The 18,738-nt window shown below is 42.5% G+C and overlaps 1 protein-coding gene across 1 annotated transcript in view; it reads left to right on the top strand.

Annotated features, from left to right (window-relative positions):
• LOC135389523 (tyrosine-protein phosphatase non-receptor type 61F-like) overlaps positions 1 to 16,346 on the top strand; it is a 60,604-nt gene extending 44,258 nt beyond the window's left edge. Inside the window, exons 17-18 of the mRNA XM_064619584.1 lie at positions 632 to 969; positions 12,922 to 16,346. Of these exons, the coding sequence (XP_064475654.1) occupies positions 632 to 969; positions 12,922 to 13,153 (570 nt within the window). The 3' untranslated portion in view covers positions 13,154 to 16,346. The remainder of the gene's footprint in view (positions 1 to 631; positions 970 to 12,921) is intronic.
• The last annotated feature ends 2,392 nt before the right edge of the window (positions 16,347 to 18,738 follow it).

Here is an 18,738-nt window from a genome sequence, read left to right as displayed (position 1 = left end):
TACATTGAGCACAGCATTAAGTGTTATGCATTTGTGACATTTCTGTTGTACTTTGCCTCCAGTGTCAGAAAAGTTGGAGCCCAGAAAACGTTTAACCATAAATTACAGTTGTTCTGGTGCAGTCATAAAAAACCAGCACTGAATTTTGATGTAGTTTAAGCAAGTGAGGCAACAACCAAGCCATAATGGTAACCATAAAACTATTCCCTAAAAAGAAACTTGAAAAGTTACCAGAAATTATTCCCTATGCCTATAAATGGCAAGGTGGGTGCAATCAGTAACATAGCCAGAAGAATATTTTGGGAGTGGTTGTATGGGAATTTTACATGGGGAGGTGAGTTTCACCATCCTTTTCCATTTCCGAAATTTACCGCCAGAGGTATGAGTTCGGGGGATTTTTATTCTATGTTTTATTTTATTTGTTATTTTATTTTTTCCCATAGGAAATTAGGGCCAGGTACGCAAGAGATTAGGATTTCTTTTGGTTAATCTCTTGATCCCTGTGGGTTGATCCCTTGAAACCTCCTGCCTATGCCACTGGTTACACTCATAAAAGTCACTCTGTATATGTTGACTGAGCTGTTCCCTGTTTTCTTTTTTTTGCTCAGTTTACGAATTCTTTACCCAATAGGCAACCACTCCAACAGACAATGGCAGCACAAACTTAGATAGACTCATAGGAGAACGGCCTACAGCTGAACAGAATGGCATGACACCGCAAGATGAGAGTTCAGATACAGGCCCCACGGACTCTTCTGACGATGAGGACGAGGGTGATGACGATGTAAGAGTCCATGAGATAAGTGCAAACCAGGACACTGTCCCTTCTGTGCCCCCTCCACTGCCACCACGTATGGTAAAGCGGCCATCAGAGGACGAGGGTTCGAACAGCTCCACTGAAGCCAGGGACAACAAGGAGAGAAACAGTGACAAAGAAACTGGGCGGGAAATGGAGTCTCCCCAGAAAAGGTACATTTACTTTCTATTGCTTCACAGTTGCTTGAACTGCACTTTTTGCAAAACACTCAAGAACCTCTCATGTTGTCAGGTGATCATTGTTATTATTTTTCTACTCTGTGTCCTTTTATTTTTTGTCGAATCGTTCTTCTTGGCGTCCAGGAAAAAAAAAAGTATCTGTTGGGAATATCACGACTCCCGCTGCGAGGCCTCGACGTTTCCGTATCTTCCTTGATTGGTTTCCTGTGTGTCGACTTGAAGCCTTTATCGCCCTTCACCTTCTTTGTACGGTTTTGCAATCTAGCACACCAAGGCGAGAAGAAAGGGAGTCCCCTGTCACTGGGGGTTGTCGACTGACATCATTTTTCTGAGCCGGTGTTATGTGAAAGAAAAAGAAGGGGGGAAATATCTTACTAAAGTTTCTGGGTAATAATAAGAAGCCTATTCTTCGACGAAACTTTTGAAAAGTATTTTGCACCAACGCCTTGTAAATGAATTCAAATATTTGATAATGCTTACTTACCAGAAATATACATAATGTCATTTTTGCATGAATAATAGAGTTATTATCAAGGTAAATTGCATGTAAGCGAGTGCAGAAAAAAAAAAAGGAATACTGTTTCGAGCACTAGATTTTCCTGACTGGCATTGTAAGCGCTGTGTGTTTATAGCGTAATTTACAGCCGCTGGTACATCCAGTTGTGAGCCTCTGAGATACCGACATCTCGCGCAAGCTTTGATAGCATATGAAGTTACATTTCCTTGGCCATTTCCTGATTTCTTAATTGGCAATTGCCTTGTGCTCAGACTCACTGCTGGCAATATTCGTTTATAATACCATCTGTGTGTGTACTGCCCATATTGCTATCCGTACTATCCGATCACACTTGTACGTCGGCATACAGTAAGAATGCACTAGTAAAACGATACGAAGAGCAGCTAAAAATTCCATAATCAGTCAGTACAGATGCCAGTGACTTGTGAAAACAATAATTGTAGCATAAATATGCAGCAACAAAATAAAAATAACGAAGTACTCATATACAGGGTGTCCGGTGAGAAAGTGTCATTAAATTTCTAAAAATAGGTGTAACTTCAGAAAATTATGAAACTACTTGGAATACACACACACAGACTTTTGCCACAGATTCAGGCCGTTTGCATTCGCGTCACACATTAATTAAGCTAATTTTGCTAATTGAACTCAAAAATTAGCCAAGCAGAGGTAACGTTTTTCTTGGTGATTTCGGTTGGAATAGTGTGCTATGGCCATTGGCTTCCGAATTTATCAAGAAAATGGCTATCAATGTTGGCTAATTTTGGAGTTCAATTAGCAAAATTAGCTTAATTAATGTGTGATGCGAATGCAAACGGCCTGAATCTGGCAAAAGTATGTTTGTGTGTATTCCAAGTAGTTTCATAATTTTCTGAAGTTAAACCTATTTTTAGAAATTTAATGACACTTTCTCATCGGACACCCTGTAGCAATGGGAGACAAGCAAAAAGACGTGAACGTCTCGAATCGAACTGCGACCTCTCGACAAACAGCGCAGAGTGTGCGGGCCGCCGTAAACTCGCGACGTCAACCATGCACAATGGAGATTATTTTGAAGTCGGAGGCGAACGGCGAGCGTGGCGCCATCTAGAATCAAGAAAATTGTGAATTGGAGTAGCTTCCAGACTGATATGGCCTCTTAAGCCTTCCTTGCTTCATGTCGAAAGTGATTAAATTTGTAACAAAAAATGGAGTACAACTTTTCATTCGTGTTTCATTTCACCTAACAGTTTATCATTGTTCTTGCTATCTCTCGACTGACGAGGTACGCAGTCTGTGCGAGAGGGAAGAGCGAATGAGTACCTCCAACACATTCGCTTTGCGAATGCAATTCGCATGTGTTGCCATTTGGTTTCACCATGTGACATGGAATGAATGTCATTCAGTGTGAACGTCATTCACTGGGAATGCCATTCAATTTGCCGTGTAACAGGGGTATTAGTTGCCATTGGTGGCGTATGTGAGGTAAGCTCTTCTGCTGCAGTTGTGCCGAGCTGCAGTTGTGCCGAGTCATCCTCCGGGGTAGGTTTTACCATATTTATTTGCATGATATATGTAGGGCCTAATTTTTTCGGGTCTTATTTTTCAACAAAATCGGGGGGGGGGGGGGATAAATATCTGGTTATATTTTTGCTTCAAAATTCGAGTACCATCTGGTTAAAACTTTTGTTGCCATAACGAAGTTCAGGTGTAACTTTTTGTTGTTTTTGCAATATGCTTTCATAATACCCATTAGAGAAGTTATTTGCGGACGTAATAAATGTGGCCAAGTTTAACCAGTTCCTGATCTCTGCAGCACCAGAAGTATGAGAGAGGCACCCTTCTTTGTCAAGTGTCTCTTATTTATTAGTTCCAGGTACTGTGTTGTCCCAAAAAATTCGGTCTTGGAGAAAAACAAAAGATAATCTACATTTTTCTTTTGTTTATTGCACTGAAACAGTTGTTAACAACGATGACACTCTGATGCCATATCTTGGCTTCTGAGGCTGCACCTTTTTACTTAGCCCTTGTTAATGTACATGATAAGTTGCATTTTTAAAAGCTCTTCGCTCATGCTGGCATGCTGTGGCTGTTGCACATATCTCATCTTTGAAAATGTCCTTTCAACATCACAACTGGCGTTTGGGATGCACAGAAGGCTTAAGGCAGCAGCTGAGAGCATTGGATAGAGAGCCTTGGCAGTGTCCCAAAAACTTAGCAAGTTCATGCTAACATCACTAAGTGCACCTTCAATGATGTACTCTCCAAATCCGTGTTTCAGTTGTTTACTTCTGTCACTGCTCTCTGTATCAAGCGTCGAACATAGTTGACTGCTGCTCGCCTTTCTGCTTCGCGTCTATGACTGCTGTTTTCAGCTTGTTGTCCCGTCCGGATGTGTTCAGTAATCCTGTCAGTTCATGTGTCAAGTTCATGTGTAATCAGTTCATGTGTTCAGTAATCCTGTCAAACGGTTTCCTTTTGGGGTCGCTGTTGAACACCATATGACAGTAGTATTTACACACCAACGTGCGCCGTTCCTCGCAGCTTGCATTCTTTGTTACAATTTACAGCGCTTCATATTTCGCACACTAGGCTTAAAAATAAGGTGTTATCCTGGGAGCCATACAACGGGTGAAATCAGGCCATATCGGGCAAAAAAACGAAAACTCACATCTCGCATTTCGTATGAACACGAGATGCCCAGCGACTGTGCTGAGTGGGAAGTGTTTTGTGTGTGGCCTGATTGAATCTTTGGAGACTTCCGTTTTTGGGGTTTTTTGGGTTTTACCCTAATTGACGATGATGCCAATCGAGGGATAAGAATGGGTTTTACCGGGGTTAACCTCATGACATGGGGCCCTACTCATGCATTGTCAAGTTAGCACGTGCGTTACTGTTTAGTGTATCTGAAGTGTAATTTGCTATGACAGGCTGTAGGTATCGGTGAGCTCGCATGTAGTCACTGCGAAACAACATGAATGAATTGAGTTGAAATTGCAGTTACTCTGTCACACTTCTATGTTCTCAAGCTCACAGCATGCAGACGTATGTGATCAGATAAACGGGATCGTAACAGTGAATGACGACGGCATGTTGCATTACTACTGATGTGTGCATTACTTTTCTCGTTAAAGAAAACTACCGCCCTCATGACAACTGACGTCAAAATGACTTCTCCTATGTTGATGTGCTCGAGTATTTGGAAAACCACATTGCAAGATCATTTTATTGTATCTCTCTTGGTCGAGCCACTTTCTGGCCTTGTGACGTCACCATATCACGTGATAGCGTGAAATCGCAAGCAGGTGAACAAATGAACTATTATTTTGAACAGTTCAGTGGAGTGAACTGAACAGAATGAACTGACTTGCTCATCACTAAGCCTGGGTAGACATGTGCACCCCCGCCGGTAATTTTTGGTACGCTGCCGGCGTTCCCAACCGATGCGCCGAAGGAGTCTTCGAAAATGCACATTGCAACACTTTCTGAACCATTCAGATTTAGTCACGGGATGTTTACGTTGTCTGATTCACAGATTTATTGATCGAGACTACTGTAGGTTGTGGTTTTGTTGCCGTTATGTTCTATTTTTCACTTGTGTTTTCTTGTGCCGCTGCCGCTGGTCAAAGTGGCATCGGTGCACACTATTAGCTGTTAGTCGAGCTAAAGGCGGGAGGGGGCGCGGAGCGCAGCCAGGTGCCAACAGCTCCCCATAAAGCCCAAAGTTCGAGATAATTCAGGGCATAACACTGCGCATGCGACCAATGAGAATGTGTCATGATGTCTAGCAGACGGAGAATCAGGAGTCTCTCCGTTTGGCTCGCCTTTCGGCCGGTCCTGGCTACCATCGACTTCTACTTTTTTTCATGCCTGATGCCTGTTATTCCAAAATAACTAAGACACATTTTCGGCGGGCAAAATACACATATATTTGATGCGTATTCACTCAAAAGTTTGACCCATATATTCACCGTGTGTACAGAATGTTGCGTTCATTGAACAAACTGCAACCAAACCAAATTCAAACTTGCAAAACGCCTGCACAGTCTACTTCCGGAAGCGAGCGAGGTCCACACGAGTGCATGCGATTTCACAAATGAGCATCTTCTTTTAATGCCGGCAGTGCACTGAAGGTTACAACGTCACGGGACATAGTTGTGTCTCTCTGAATCCTGTCTTCATTGTCAGCGCTGTGACAGCGCTCGAAGGTGTTCCTCAGACGTTGGCTCACCACAGCATTCCAGTTCCGAACTGGCTAGACTGTTCATAGGATGATACTTGTATCGGGAAGCAGTACATGCGCAAAGTCACTATAACTCTCTAACAAGCCCGCGAACACACTTTCTCTTACTTTTATCGGGAAGCAGTACATGCGCAAAGTCACTATAACTCTCTAACAAGCCCGCGAACACACTTTCTCTTCGCTCGTTGTGGGCAACCGACATCGGCGAGACGTGGAGACACTGCGACTCTGCTTGCAGGTGGCCGGCTGCCCGCAAAAGAGTGAGCTGTCAGCTATATCGAAACTCTGTCAACCAATCGCGGAGCGCGTAATGACCTTTGGCCAATGGGCATCCATCCTGATGCCTCACACAGTAATACCACGTGGCTATGACGTGGAAATATTTTATTACTGCCGCGAATACGGGGAGCTATTGAGGCCTGGCACAGTCGCTACTGGCGGCAGGAGTGCTGGCAGCAGCAAAGCTGGTGGCGAACGTTTGCGAATTCTCGTGACGACCGTACACGGTGTGGAAAGTTGTAAAGATGTGCGATGCCAGGAAAATCAGCGGGATGCCAAACAATATTTTCGGGCCACTTCTGACCAAAGGGCATAAATGCATTTTAGGGAAATATCGGGTTAAAACTGAATGCGGGACATGTGGTTTGGGGGGTAAATTTCGGGGTTTTACGGGAAACACCCGAAAACGTCAGGTCCTAAATATATGGAATAACGATGTAACACACTCTTGTTTTCGTCATGTCGTACAATACACACTCCAGACCTGCAACATTAGCCGTACAAATGAAGGAAAGTGTGTGTTGTCTGCATTGGGGACTAAGCATATGCTGTTCACCTTGCCAGTGGTCCCACATTCTTTTTTGAAAACATTATGTGTGGATAGATCACCACGATCAAAAAGAAATCTCATTTTGGGGGTGTCTTGCACTTCTGATAATCAGAGACAGCTGTGGGTAGGAAATGTGCAATGGTAAGCAGGAAAAAGTATGTGGGGGACTCAAATGGAAGTGCAAGTGAGTTTATGCTAATTGTATACTACATGTTTGCATTTTGAAACAGTTACCTCTTATGTTGATGCATTTGAACAAACTGTGCACGAAAGCGAGAATACACTGTGGAAAAAAGTCTTTGGGACATGTGCACTATCAATTCTCGACTTCACCGTTATCTTGATACTTTGTAGCACCAAGGTGCTGTTTGAGAGCCTCAAGAATGCAAATCTGAACGTGCTAGGTCGGGGGAAGAAGCAGGATGTGGGAGACATTCAGTTCAGAAATCGTGGTTGGTTGTGACTGCCCTACAACTGGAGTGAGTGCATCTGTTGTCGTGCTGAAGCAAAACCCCATTGGTTAGCAACCCTCGATGTCTCCAGCGCATTGCAGGTTTTAAGTGAATACGTAGGAGCTCGCAATGGGTTTCGCTGATGACTCTACTGGCTTTCTCCATGTGGTGCTCAAATATGTATAGATAGGGTCCTGATGATTCTAGAACAAAGTGAGCATCACTTTTCCAGACACCATTGGTGTGGAAATTTTCTTGGTTTCCGTGGCTTGGAGTGCTGCTATTCCTTGTGTGATTGTTTTGTCTCTGGCTGATAATGGTGGACCCAGCTCTATCTCCAGTCACTGTATATGCCAAAAATCTCTCCTTTTGTCTTGTAATTCTGTATGTATCAACTTTTGACAAGCACCCATTTTGCAGTTTAGGCGTCTGTATCGATCTTGTGAACACCCGCATGGAATATGTGGTTGGCCGAGCCTATGGTCATCTGAAGCATGCCGGTCATTTTTTCTGTGGTTATGTGCCGGTTTGCACCAATAATACCCCAGCAGACAAAATTGTCTCCAAAGCTACGGCTTGGTGTTACCCACCTGGACAGGGAACGTTTGCCATAGTTGTCATCCAACAGTAGATTTCCAGCAGCTTCACATTTTCTACAGTGAAATATCTGATGACAACGTTGCTCTTGTTCCATGCACAGTCACAAGCATCTTTAACGATTTCGTCGTGCTGCTTTGGGGCTGGATGAGAACACTGTACCATGCCACTATTCTGCTCTGCTAGAGCTTTGATATTTGTTCACGCTTGTTGTTTTCACTTGAAGCACCCACATACTGAATGACATTACATTCTTGGTTATTGTTGACGGATGTTGCACCTCATAAGCGTAGTGCAAACAATTTATGGGCAGCCTCCAGAATCCAGTGCTCTCCATAGAAGTATTGTGGAGGCAGGTTACAAGGAAGCCATAGAAAAGAGTGAAAGGTTAAGAATTCAAGGGAAAGTATTTCCTTCCTCAGTGGTGAAGCGTGTAGGCGGCTATACTAAAGCAGTTGTGCGATTCCACGCGAAACGATCCAGCGGACCTGCTCGGCCCTCAGAAAACTATCACGAACTTTTTAGAAAAATTTTTTAGCAGTCCCTAATAGTGCAAAACGACATACCATGAAACGTTTCTTCCCAGATATCAATGTGGCGGTACTAGACATGAGCAAAGCTCGCAGCACTGGCGAAAACCATGCCTGACGTGTACGGCAGCTGCGACTCATAGAAAACACCTAGAAGGGTGCGGTTTTCTTTTGCGTATCGAGAAAACCATGCTCTACTCTACACAGCATCGCAAATCCCGGTTGTCATGCTGCTAGTATACACAGGCAGGAAGTTGCGCAATTTTCCTTCTATTTCGCGATTTTTTTGTGGAAAATCAAACCATTAATGAATATTTGTCCTTTCAAGGTCTCATGGAATACTTCAACAGGAAAAATCGCAAGACACGTAACTCTCGTAGTAATTGCAGGAAAAATAGGGGAAGTATGCGCTTTTTCCAAAATTCGCTACAATCGAGCGTAAAACACGCAATGAAGAGGTCGGAAGAGACGTCTGAAACCAGTGCAGTTTTATAGACTGAGCCTTCCTCTACAACATATTAAAAGATCTCGAGAGTGTTTTTTCGTATAGAAGAGAAAATAATATTTTTTGTAGTAGAGGGTTTTATGGCCACACTGACCCACGTTGCATGTATCCGGTGGGGTGCTATATTTGTTTCTGGGGCTTCTGTTTTAATTCCTTTTATTTTCAATTTTTCTAGTTGGTTTTCAATATGACAACCATCTGGACCAAAGGAACATGGCTCCAGTTGAGCGCTGTGGAGTTCCAATTCACCGGTATGAATATTAGGCGCGTAAATACGTTCAGTTGATCAAAGTTCCCTTTAACTGTCACGTTTAAATGCTGAACAATTGAGCAAAAATATTAACCATGAAAAGTAAGAAATTATAACGTTGCAGGAAAAGACAAACATATGAAAAAGTCATTTACATGGCAGAGCTACTTGAAGCGATGGAATCTTGTGGCGGTGGTCCTTCGTCCATGCTGTTCTAGGTTCCAGTGAGGCACACAGCTAAAGCCCTGCACCATCCGTGGATGAAAGCGTATATCTGCGGATGTCTGCAAGAAACTTGAGGGCGGGTTCGGATGAAATATGGATGCTTGTTGTGATCCGCGGATCGAATGCAGATGGGACCGGATGCGGATAAACCGCGAGATAGCGCCATCAATTTTCTTCACAATACGTACTGAACACAGAGTACAAGGTGAACGCAAGCCGCTCGCGCGTCTGGGAGAGATCGCTGGTGTCTCAAGTCGAGATGCGCGTTCGGTGCCTATCTTGTGTTCCACTTGCAATAAACTCTACTTATTCCATTTGTTGCAAAATGCGTTGCTGTGCTTGGTGCCATGTATTCTTTCATGGCAACGAAATCTGTGCTTGCTGTCGTGTATTTTTTGGCGGCATTATGGACGCTGAGGACCTGTCCTCGCTACAAAAGCTATGCCACTCCGGTGTTTTAACTGTCAGAACAAGAGAGAGGAAGTCGCACGTGTGGATGAAGTTCGGTGACAGCTGTTTTCGTTAGTCTTTTTTCTGTGCTGTTTTGTGCTGAAGGGAAATAACGTTCATTTCCTGGAAAATTGGCTAGATATATACAGCCCAGAAACTGAACTATCGCTGCGTGCCGTGGGAGACGCGGATTTTGCGGGTAGGATGCGGATGTGTAAAAGCTCAGCCGCACAGGGCTTTAGCTCACACGACAGAAAGTATTACTCACCCAGGATTTCAATACGCACGTTATGCTACAGAAGAAAAGACTGTAGCAACTTTGCACAAGTCTATGCCACAGCATATTGCTTGCACATTGAAACCCAACCCAACCAGACCAGAAAAAATTGGAAATAAAAAATTAAAACAGGAGCCCAAGAAACAAATATAGCACCCCGCTGGATACATGCAACGTGGGTCACTGTGGCCGTAAAACCCTCTACTACAAAAAAATTTTCTCTTGTATACGAAAAAACACCCTCGAGATTTTTTAATATGTTGTAGAGGAAGGCTCAGTCTATAAAACTGCATCGGTTTCAGATGTCTCTTCCGACCTCTTCATTGCGTGTTATACGCTCGATTGTAGTGAATTTTGTAAAAAATGCATACTTCCCCTATTTTTCTTACGAAACGTTTCTTCGTTACGTGTCTTGCAATTTTTCCTGTTTAAGTGTTCCATGACATCTTGGAACGAAAAACTATTCATTAATTTCATTGTTTGATTTTCCACAAAAAAATTGTGAAACTTCTGGCCTGTGTATATCAGCACTGATTACAGCATGACAACCGGGATTTGCAACGCTGTGTAGAGCATGGTTTCCTCCACAAAAAAAAAACAAAAAAAGAAAACGCACACTTCTAGGTGCTTTCTACAGGGTGTTTCACAAAGCGTGTCACTCGGACTTTATAAAAAAACGGGGCGACGGAAAAATATGGGGTAAACTGCATTTGTGTGGCAACGAAATTTGCCACCTTGCAAAAATATTTTCATTTGTAATTAAAAGTTGAATTTCTTTAATTGAACTCCAAGATTTCCCAAGTCAACCCAACGTTTTTTTTCACAGAATTAGAGAGCCCGTAGCGAACTTAGTCAGATTCACCAAGAAATCCGCTCGATATTGCAAATGGAACTGCCCAAAAAAAGTCCCGAAATTGAGGCTTCATAGTTTTGGATACTCAACGGCACACCAAATCAGTCGTAAAGACGCGCGTAGAGGAGGACATGCTCCTGCCCCCATGAAGCTAGAACAATTTATCGCCGGACCAGAGTGCAGCACAAGACGTGCCAATAACAGGACGGGTGACATTCCCTCATACGTTGATAAGCGGCAAAAAAAAAAAAAAAAAGATTCCGCCTCTTTTTTTTCCTGACCTTCTATCTTTCATGGGGGCAGAAGCAAGTCCTCCCTCCACGTATCTTTGCAACTGATATGGTGCGCCGTTGAGTACCCGAAACTTTGACGCCTCAATTTCAGGACTTTTTTTGGGCAGTTCCATTTGCAATATCGAGCGGATTTCTTGGTGGATCTGACTAAGTTCGCTACGGGCTCTCTAATTCTGTGAAAAAAATGTTGGGTTGACTTGGGAAATTTTGGGGTTCAATTAAAGAAGTTCAATGTCTTTTAATTAAAATGTAATGAAAATATTTTTGCAAGGTGGCAAATTTAGTTGCCACACAAATGCCATTTACCCTGTATTTTTCTCTCGCCCCGTTTTTTTTATAAAGTCCGAATGACACGTTTTGTGAAACACCCTGTATGAGCCGCAGCTGCCGTTCATGCCAGGCACGGTTTTCGCCAGCGCTGTGAGCTTTGCTCGTGTCTAGCACCCACCACATTGATATCTAGGAAGAAACATTTCGTGGTATGTCGTTCTGCACTAATAGGGACTGCCAAAAAAAATTTTCGGAAAAATTGGGGATAGTTTTCTGAGGGCCGAGCAGGTCCGCTGTATCATTTCGCGTGGAATCACCCAGTTGTGACTGGTCTGGTGATCAAAGTGTATGTTGGCTCAGAAGTTATAACCATATCATGTCAGACGAAACCATGATGGTTGATGACATGTAGCTGTGCATGCAACAACTTTGTGTTTGTGATTTGAGATGTGGTATTTTCCACAATATAAATATATTATACAAGTTTTTGTTTGTGTTCTGCTGTTTATCTTAAACGTTCGTGAATCGGACACCTATGTTGGACTCAGTGTTTTTCTCTAGTGTGTACAGTCGAACCTCGTTAATACGACCACGACCATTCTCGCAGATATTGGTCATAAAATCAATTGCTGTTCATAAAGCATTGAACAGCATATGATGCGCACCAAAGGAAGCCCTGTGCTTAACACAAGGCCGTGCTATTATTTACTACAAAAAAGGAAGCATTGTTAACCGTTGATTTGCAGAAGAAATCAGATAGTAGTGTCTGCTAAGTTGTATTTTCAATCAGTATTTTTCCAATTATACTACTCCATGCTCAGTGGCAAAGACATTCCACATGTCTTTCTGTTGCTCAAAGAACTACAGAGCTATCCTGAGCGCTTGACTGATTTTAATCTGTGAGCATGGCATCCTTTAGCTCTCTAGCATCCTCCCTGGCGTCGGGCAGAATCAGGTTTAACCCGAAAAAGGGAAAGCGTCTTGTTACCGCTCCACACAAGTGCCATCCCCAGTTAAGGAGTAGGAATAAGCTAGCATAAGAATGCTAGTTGTGGAGGCCGTGGGTTAGGGAAGCCTGTGTGATTGTGGTGTGGCAGTATCTATTTACTATCTCGCAGACTGTCCAGAGGAGGTCAAGGTGAGCTCGAGGTTGTCAAGATATCTACGATGGTGAGCTGCTCGCAGCAGGAACCACTCGATATATATAGCAGGGTGTTCGATATATGGCATCATGAGCTCCGTTAGGTGACGCCAGTAGTGACTCTAGCTTACACCTGAAAACTTCTATGAGAAACTTAGAATACTACAGGGGAAATAGTGAACGTCTGCCATATCCAAGGACCTCTGCTACAGCTTACTGTAATCCTGCACCTCTGTAATGTTGGGAAGCAAGGAAAGTTCATCAAGCTCAAGGTTATAGTGGACAGCAGTGCTCTGTATATTGTCACCATTGTGAAATGCACTTACCAGTACAGTTCATTTTACCTATTCCTGTACAAAGCAGTAGAAGATTGTCCATAAAATGCCAGTTCCACCTCGTCGCACCCTGCCATTGTGCCATACGACCACACCTCATAGTATTTTCTCTCGCTCAGATGTTTTTTGAGTGGTGCACAAGATACTGACTTGAACTTTCTTGTTGCCTTTTTGTGCAGTGAACGGGACGAGGTGGAACTGCGCAGACGACTACGCAAAGAGCGGCTTGATCGTACTACACAGACTGTGCAACGTATGCAACAGAAGCAGCGCAGCAGCGAAGCGTGGGCACGCCGTCGTGTCATTTTGAAACGTGTGTCTATGGGCCTTGCGCTACTGCTTGGAACAGGGGTTCTTGTCTACAAGTTTTATGGAAGTGGACCCACAGAAGTGGTGCCTGCGAAATCTTAACCCAACATTCGTGATGATAAACTTCTTTTGTACTTATGTGAAGTCAACTGCATCAGTGTGTGTGAGAAAGCAAGGATGCTAGATTGACATTGCCAGGTGTGTTTCATCTGTGTCCCAGGTGCTGTAACTCTAGAGTAAGGGTTGAAACTGGCTGTTTGTAATTGAACGCAAAAGTATGTGGTCCATGGGAAAGTTGGCTATGCTTCTTAAGTTATGGTGCAGAGGTTTTCCTTTGTGATTTTTGTTCTCACTACTTCAATGTCCTTGTGTTATGCCAATGTAGTGTGAGTGCAGCTTTGCAGGTGCTACAGATGTATGAGCGGCAGCATCTCTGATGAGCCTAGGTATGTTCGTTGTCTCAAAATTCAGGATACGTTGGGTGCATCTGTGGCAAACATCCTGAAATCTCTTATCTCGTATGAGATGGACAAAGTGAGGAACTGGAGCTGTGGGCTGTGCTGTGAGCACTGGCTTAGTGTTTAGTGAAGGTACTCACACTGTGTGTAAATGTTTGGTAATATTACTCTATTTTGCAGAATTGATACATATGTGCTATCGGTAATAGTATCACATGTTTCTTCATTATATAATGCTGCTGGTAGTAGCATGATCAAAATAAATTATGCAACAAAAAAAAATGGATACCAAATGTCACTTTGTGCCATGGTTGTAGTAGTAGTCAGGATTAAAGTGGATGCTGGACGCTTCTATGGGAAATCTGTTCAGCTCTGTTGGGTGGCTTCAGGTTGAGGTTAGCATTGTTACAGCCTTCAGCACTTCGTTGCAGGGGCAACATGTAGGTTTTATGCCGACTTCAAGCATGCATTTGCCGTTTTGCGAGAAGGTTAAGCCCAATGCAGTTCATTGTTGCTGAGGGGCTGGTTATCTTTCCTATTGGGTCTAAGTGTTTGTATTTAAGATGTAACTGCATGTTGCAGACCCTAATTATACCAAGTGGTTCGTATGCATCTAGAAGACTGATAGTCTGTGTGGTGTGCTATTGCTTGACTTCATTTGTTGCAATTTAAATGACTGATTTTAGATCATGATGTAAATCAAAATATATGTGGGTTACACTTTTCAAGTGTAAAAGAGTAACCATTTGACAGATACTTCAGGATTGTTCTGTGCTTTATGTTGAAAGGTATCTATAAACAGGAAAAAAGGGTCAAGCATCTGGTAGTATTGCATGAGTGGGATGTGAAAGGTATCGCTGTCTTTTGTGCATTCGAAAGAAAGCTCTCAGTGCACAGCAAAAATGTGGAATGATGTCATGGGGAAATTGCTATTACTGTTTAAGAATATATTATGAAAGCAAGTTGTTTAGCATAACATATAGTACAGGTCTATGTGGCAACGGGCTGTCAAAAACAATACTTTTTCACTCTGATGTTGTGAGAAATGGTATTGTGAACGTATAGTACTGTCTCCCACTTAACTGGTGTAGTTCTCCAGCATACCCGGATATAATTTATGTGCACCCACAAGAAAAAAAATAATAGCCAGACACAGTGCATTTGTAACTTGCAAACAAAACTGAGAAACTCCGAGGGAAATGCTAGGATGTGACTAAAAGCAACATTTTGTGATGATCTTGCAAACAAAAATTGCTATTTTTATATAACCCTGAGCCAGGCTCCCCAAACTTTCACTGTACTCAACCACCCCTAGTTTCTGTGATGCGCAGCAAGCGAAAAAAAAAGGGGGTGGGTGGGTGCTTGTACGTAAGCACTGCTTTTTTATACAACAAAAAAATAAAAAGGGAAGTGACCACTTTGAAACAATTATTTTTGGCTGGTGTTGCAGGGTTGTTGTTTGTCCAAAACTTGTGTCATCCACTTGAAAGCAACAAAGTTCCATGGATACCATTGCCTCAGCTGAAGCATAGCACTAACCATGATTGAGTGTAAAAGTTTCACATTTGTAGGATTTCTGTTTATTTTAATAGGGGTTGTTTAATAGGGGTTGTGAGGAGAAAGTAAACTTACTGCATTTGTTGAAATGCTACGGTCAACCATGATTCATCAAAGTCTGTATGTGGACAAGATGCTATATTTGTGTGTAGAGTTCTCATCAGAATGCCGTCCATTGTATGTGGAATCTGGTGTAGTCTATGCTTGCCAGATTTGACAACTTTGTACCATAGTCATTTTTATATGGAGATTACCGACATTTGTCAGTCTTTTACTATGACTGTTGATATGCTAGTTATGTTGTAGTTTTGAAGCTATGGGCTGTCTTCGTAAAGTAACAAGTTTTCATGTGTCCCAGAGTTGAAATTGTCATTGTTTGTACTCTGTGCAAATAGGTCTGTCTGTTACACACCTGATTGTTTTGGGGTTTCCAAACTAGTGTTCCAGCTGTTCAAGCACATCGGAAGGTTTAGCAGTTTTTAAGCTAATCTCATGGGTTCCCTCCTCCTAAAGCAACATTCCCTCTCCATAAATAACTGGAAGGAGGATTTGTGCATCAATAGTGAGTAACAGGGGCTCACTCTTTACTCATGGCCTACCATTATGATAAGGAAAGTGGTGGAACTCTTCCACCTGCCATGTCAAGTCAAAAGTCTGAAAAATGTTTTCCTGAGTTCAGCTTCAAGTGGTATTGTCCAAAGCTTTGCTCAGACTTTGTAATTAGAAATCTCAAGATATTTAATCTTAAGGATGTGTTTCCACTACACTTGTGGGCAGTGGGGTCACTACGGGGGTGTGGTCCGCACCTGGTGGTGCAACGAAAGGGAGTGACGCACCGTACCAGTACTCTTTCTTCCCTTTCTCTGTGGTGCGCTGACAACATAAGGTATCCTCTGTGAGCACGATTTTTTTTTCTGCGTGTGGTATGATATCGTACTTATCACGTATCGCCTGGCGTGGAAAGGGATCTATTATTGGGGGCTAGGGTGAGGGGTCATGCAAATAGCTCCCGCACCAGTGACGCATACCCTAGTGACACCACTGCTTGTAGGTATTTTCTAAATGGCTGCAGCATACATTGTTTCAACATAGCATAGTTCACTTGGCAAGCAAAGGGTGCAAATATAACAGGAGCTGCACAAAGAGTTCCAACATTTTCGCAAAGGCAACACCCTGTAAAAGCGTCACGCTGAGTAGTGACAGGTTGCCCACTCACAAAACTGGGATGTCCGTGTGAAATCGGTTAAATGACTTAGAGTAATAAATGGTTGCTTAATGCAGTATTTTTGTTGCTTCCCTCGTTTTAGATTTTTTACTTATTCCAAAAGATCTTCCACACCTGTGTGGGTTTTCTTTTGGTATGTTGTAAATATATTAATACCACTCAAACTTCTGGTGGCATTAATTAGTTCTGAACCTTCAATAAACAGCCAATTATCAGTGAATATAGTGGACAGTACTTCTGAGTATGATGGTGAGGTTGGGTGGAATAATTGTTTACTGGCATAACTCAAGCAACATTTTTTTGCCATTATGAAAGAAGTTAAATAGAACAGGAGATGCTAGTAAAGGAGTTGCAGGATGAGCTGCCCTTACTTTGATTCAGAATTCTTTCATGTGCTGCCAGTGCTTCATGTGAGGATTAAGATACTTCTGCACCTCTAATCAAAATAATATTCATGATAAGATGGCATCACTGAGCAAAAAAAGTTTGTCAAGTTAGTTTTTGTGTGTGTGTGTGCATAATGTATTGGCATAATACTAATGCTGTGATGGGTTAGGCCAGAGTCATGTTTTTTTCTTTGTATGGTGCCACAATAAGCTGCAGTTATGTGATGACTCTTGTGTAAACAAAATGTGATCTGTTCCACAAATGGGAAAAACAAAGTGTTTTTTTATTACGATATGTGATGCACATTTTTACATAAGGATTATGTTTGCCTGAAACTAGTAATGAGGTAATGTGCCTAAAGAGTACCTCTTTCTCTGATTTCTGCTTAGTGAAACAAAGACATTTCTTCCCTGGACGTAACCAACAATGTCGTTTGATGAACTGAAATTACCCAAAATAGCAGAAACTTGAGTTCTGACATCCTTGGGGGAAACGTCTATTATGTTTGTGTTTGAACAGATTAGCAAACTTTCCAAGCTATAGTAATGTGTAAATAAAAACAGAATACTGAATGCTATAAGTATAACTAACTTACTAGTTTCGATTTCAGATTGTTGCGGCGTGAAATAGGCGACTAAATCAGCTTCAGTATGCTAGAGTGTCTGTGCCACAAAATATGCAGATGAATCTAATTACAATTCATTTATCAATTATGCAGTTACTAATCACTTAGTGTGACAGGACACCCAATCATGTGATGTAGAACTGAAAGTGCATGGTCAGTTCAATGTTAAATGAGTCTAAATTTGCTACTAGTCTGTATTAGAAGTGATATCCAAAGTCTAAATTTTTGAATATTCACACACCACTTCCCTTTATGCATGAGCTACTATATTTATGTGTGTTCCAATCTTGTCACATGAATATTTTACATATGTTTCCTGCATTGTTTTTCTACTAAACATTTCTGGTTGATTTCGTTGCAGGCTTCGGATTGCGAAGGACGCAGAATGAGAAGCAGGACGAAGAGTGAACGCTCATCCTAATGTACAATTGGGGCACTTCCCGAGCTCAGGAACTTGACGGAGTCTACGGCTCAACTTTGTCAAAGTATTTCAGAACAAACCCGAATGAACTTGCCAAATGCCCAATAAAATAACTGGGGCACAAAAACCAATAGACATTGCAGTCACGGCATGGTGATCTAGTACGAGAAAACACATTCTTGAAATGTACAAGAAACAAAAAGCCGGTACTTATTCCGAGCTTCTTTTCGATAATGCTTGTTCGAAAGGTGAGCCACCTTCTCGTTCACAGACGGAAACGAGGAAAAGGCAGAGGAATCAACTCGCACACAATACCCATAGCACATCATATATTCAGTATTGAATGTTGCATGGCTGCGGACATGTGCCGTGAACAAATGTCAGTGTGCGTCCTTGCCCGATATGAGGGGGACTGTGCCAACATCTGCTAGTGGTGGAATTGAAGCCCACTACCTCCCACTCTTTAAAGGGGCACTAAAGTGTAAAAAAATTTAGAGATGCCCCCCTCCCTCTGTGTTCTTGATTTTCTTTCTTTCTAATCTTCTGTCATCCCGAAGGGGTTTTTTACTGCCCTAGAGGTGTCCTCTTGGCGCCCTTTGGGCTCAGGATGGTGCTTTTATGCACCTTTAGGTGTGAGTGCAATTGGAGAGATACGTATATCAACTATGCCTTCCCCTGTAGTCTGCAAGGCGATAGCATATGGTCGTATACGTGACACTCTCTGAAGGTGCATTCATTTCTCTCAGTGCATCGACGGTACCTTGTGTGTGTGTCCCAATAGTGGAAGATGAGCACAGTATTTAAAACGGCATACTGCCAAACTAAGGGGGGAAAAAAGCAAATGATAAATAAATTCTGTGTGTATTCCTTCATGCACAAGATATGGAGCCCCTATATGCTGTCATATTATTGCATCCGCCTACATCGGGGATGGAATGTCACACTCTTGAGGTTCGCTGGTGTGGCCATTTTGAGCTTGGTACGCAGCTGCCTGCATGTCAGTAATCCTTCCAT

The sequence above is a fragment of the Ornithodoros turicata genome, chromosome 1 (genome assembly GCF_037126465.1).
Source record: "Ornithodoros turicata isolate Travis chromosome 1, ASM3712646v1, whole genome shotgun sequence".
Classification (NCBI taxonomy): Eukaryota; Metazoa; Arthropoda; class Arachnida; order Ixodida; family Argasidae; genus Ornithodoros; species Ornithodoros turicata.
The sequence above is the reverse complement of the archived record's forward strand: the minus strand, read 5'-3'. Positions and strand labels throughout refer to the sequence as shown.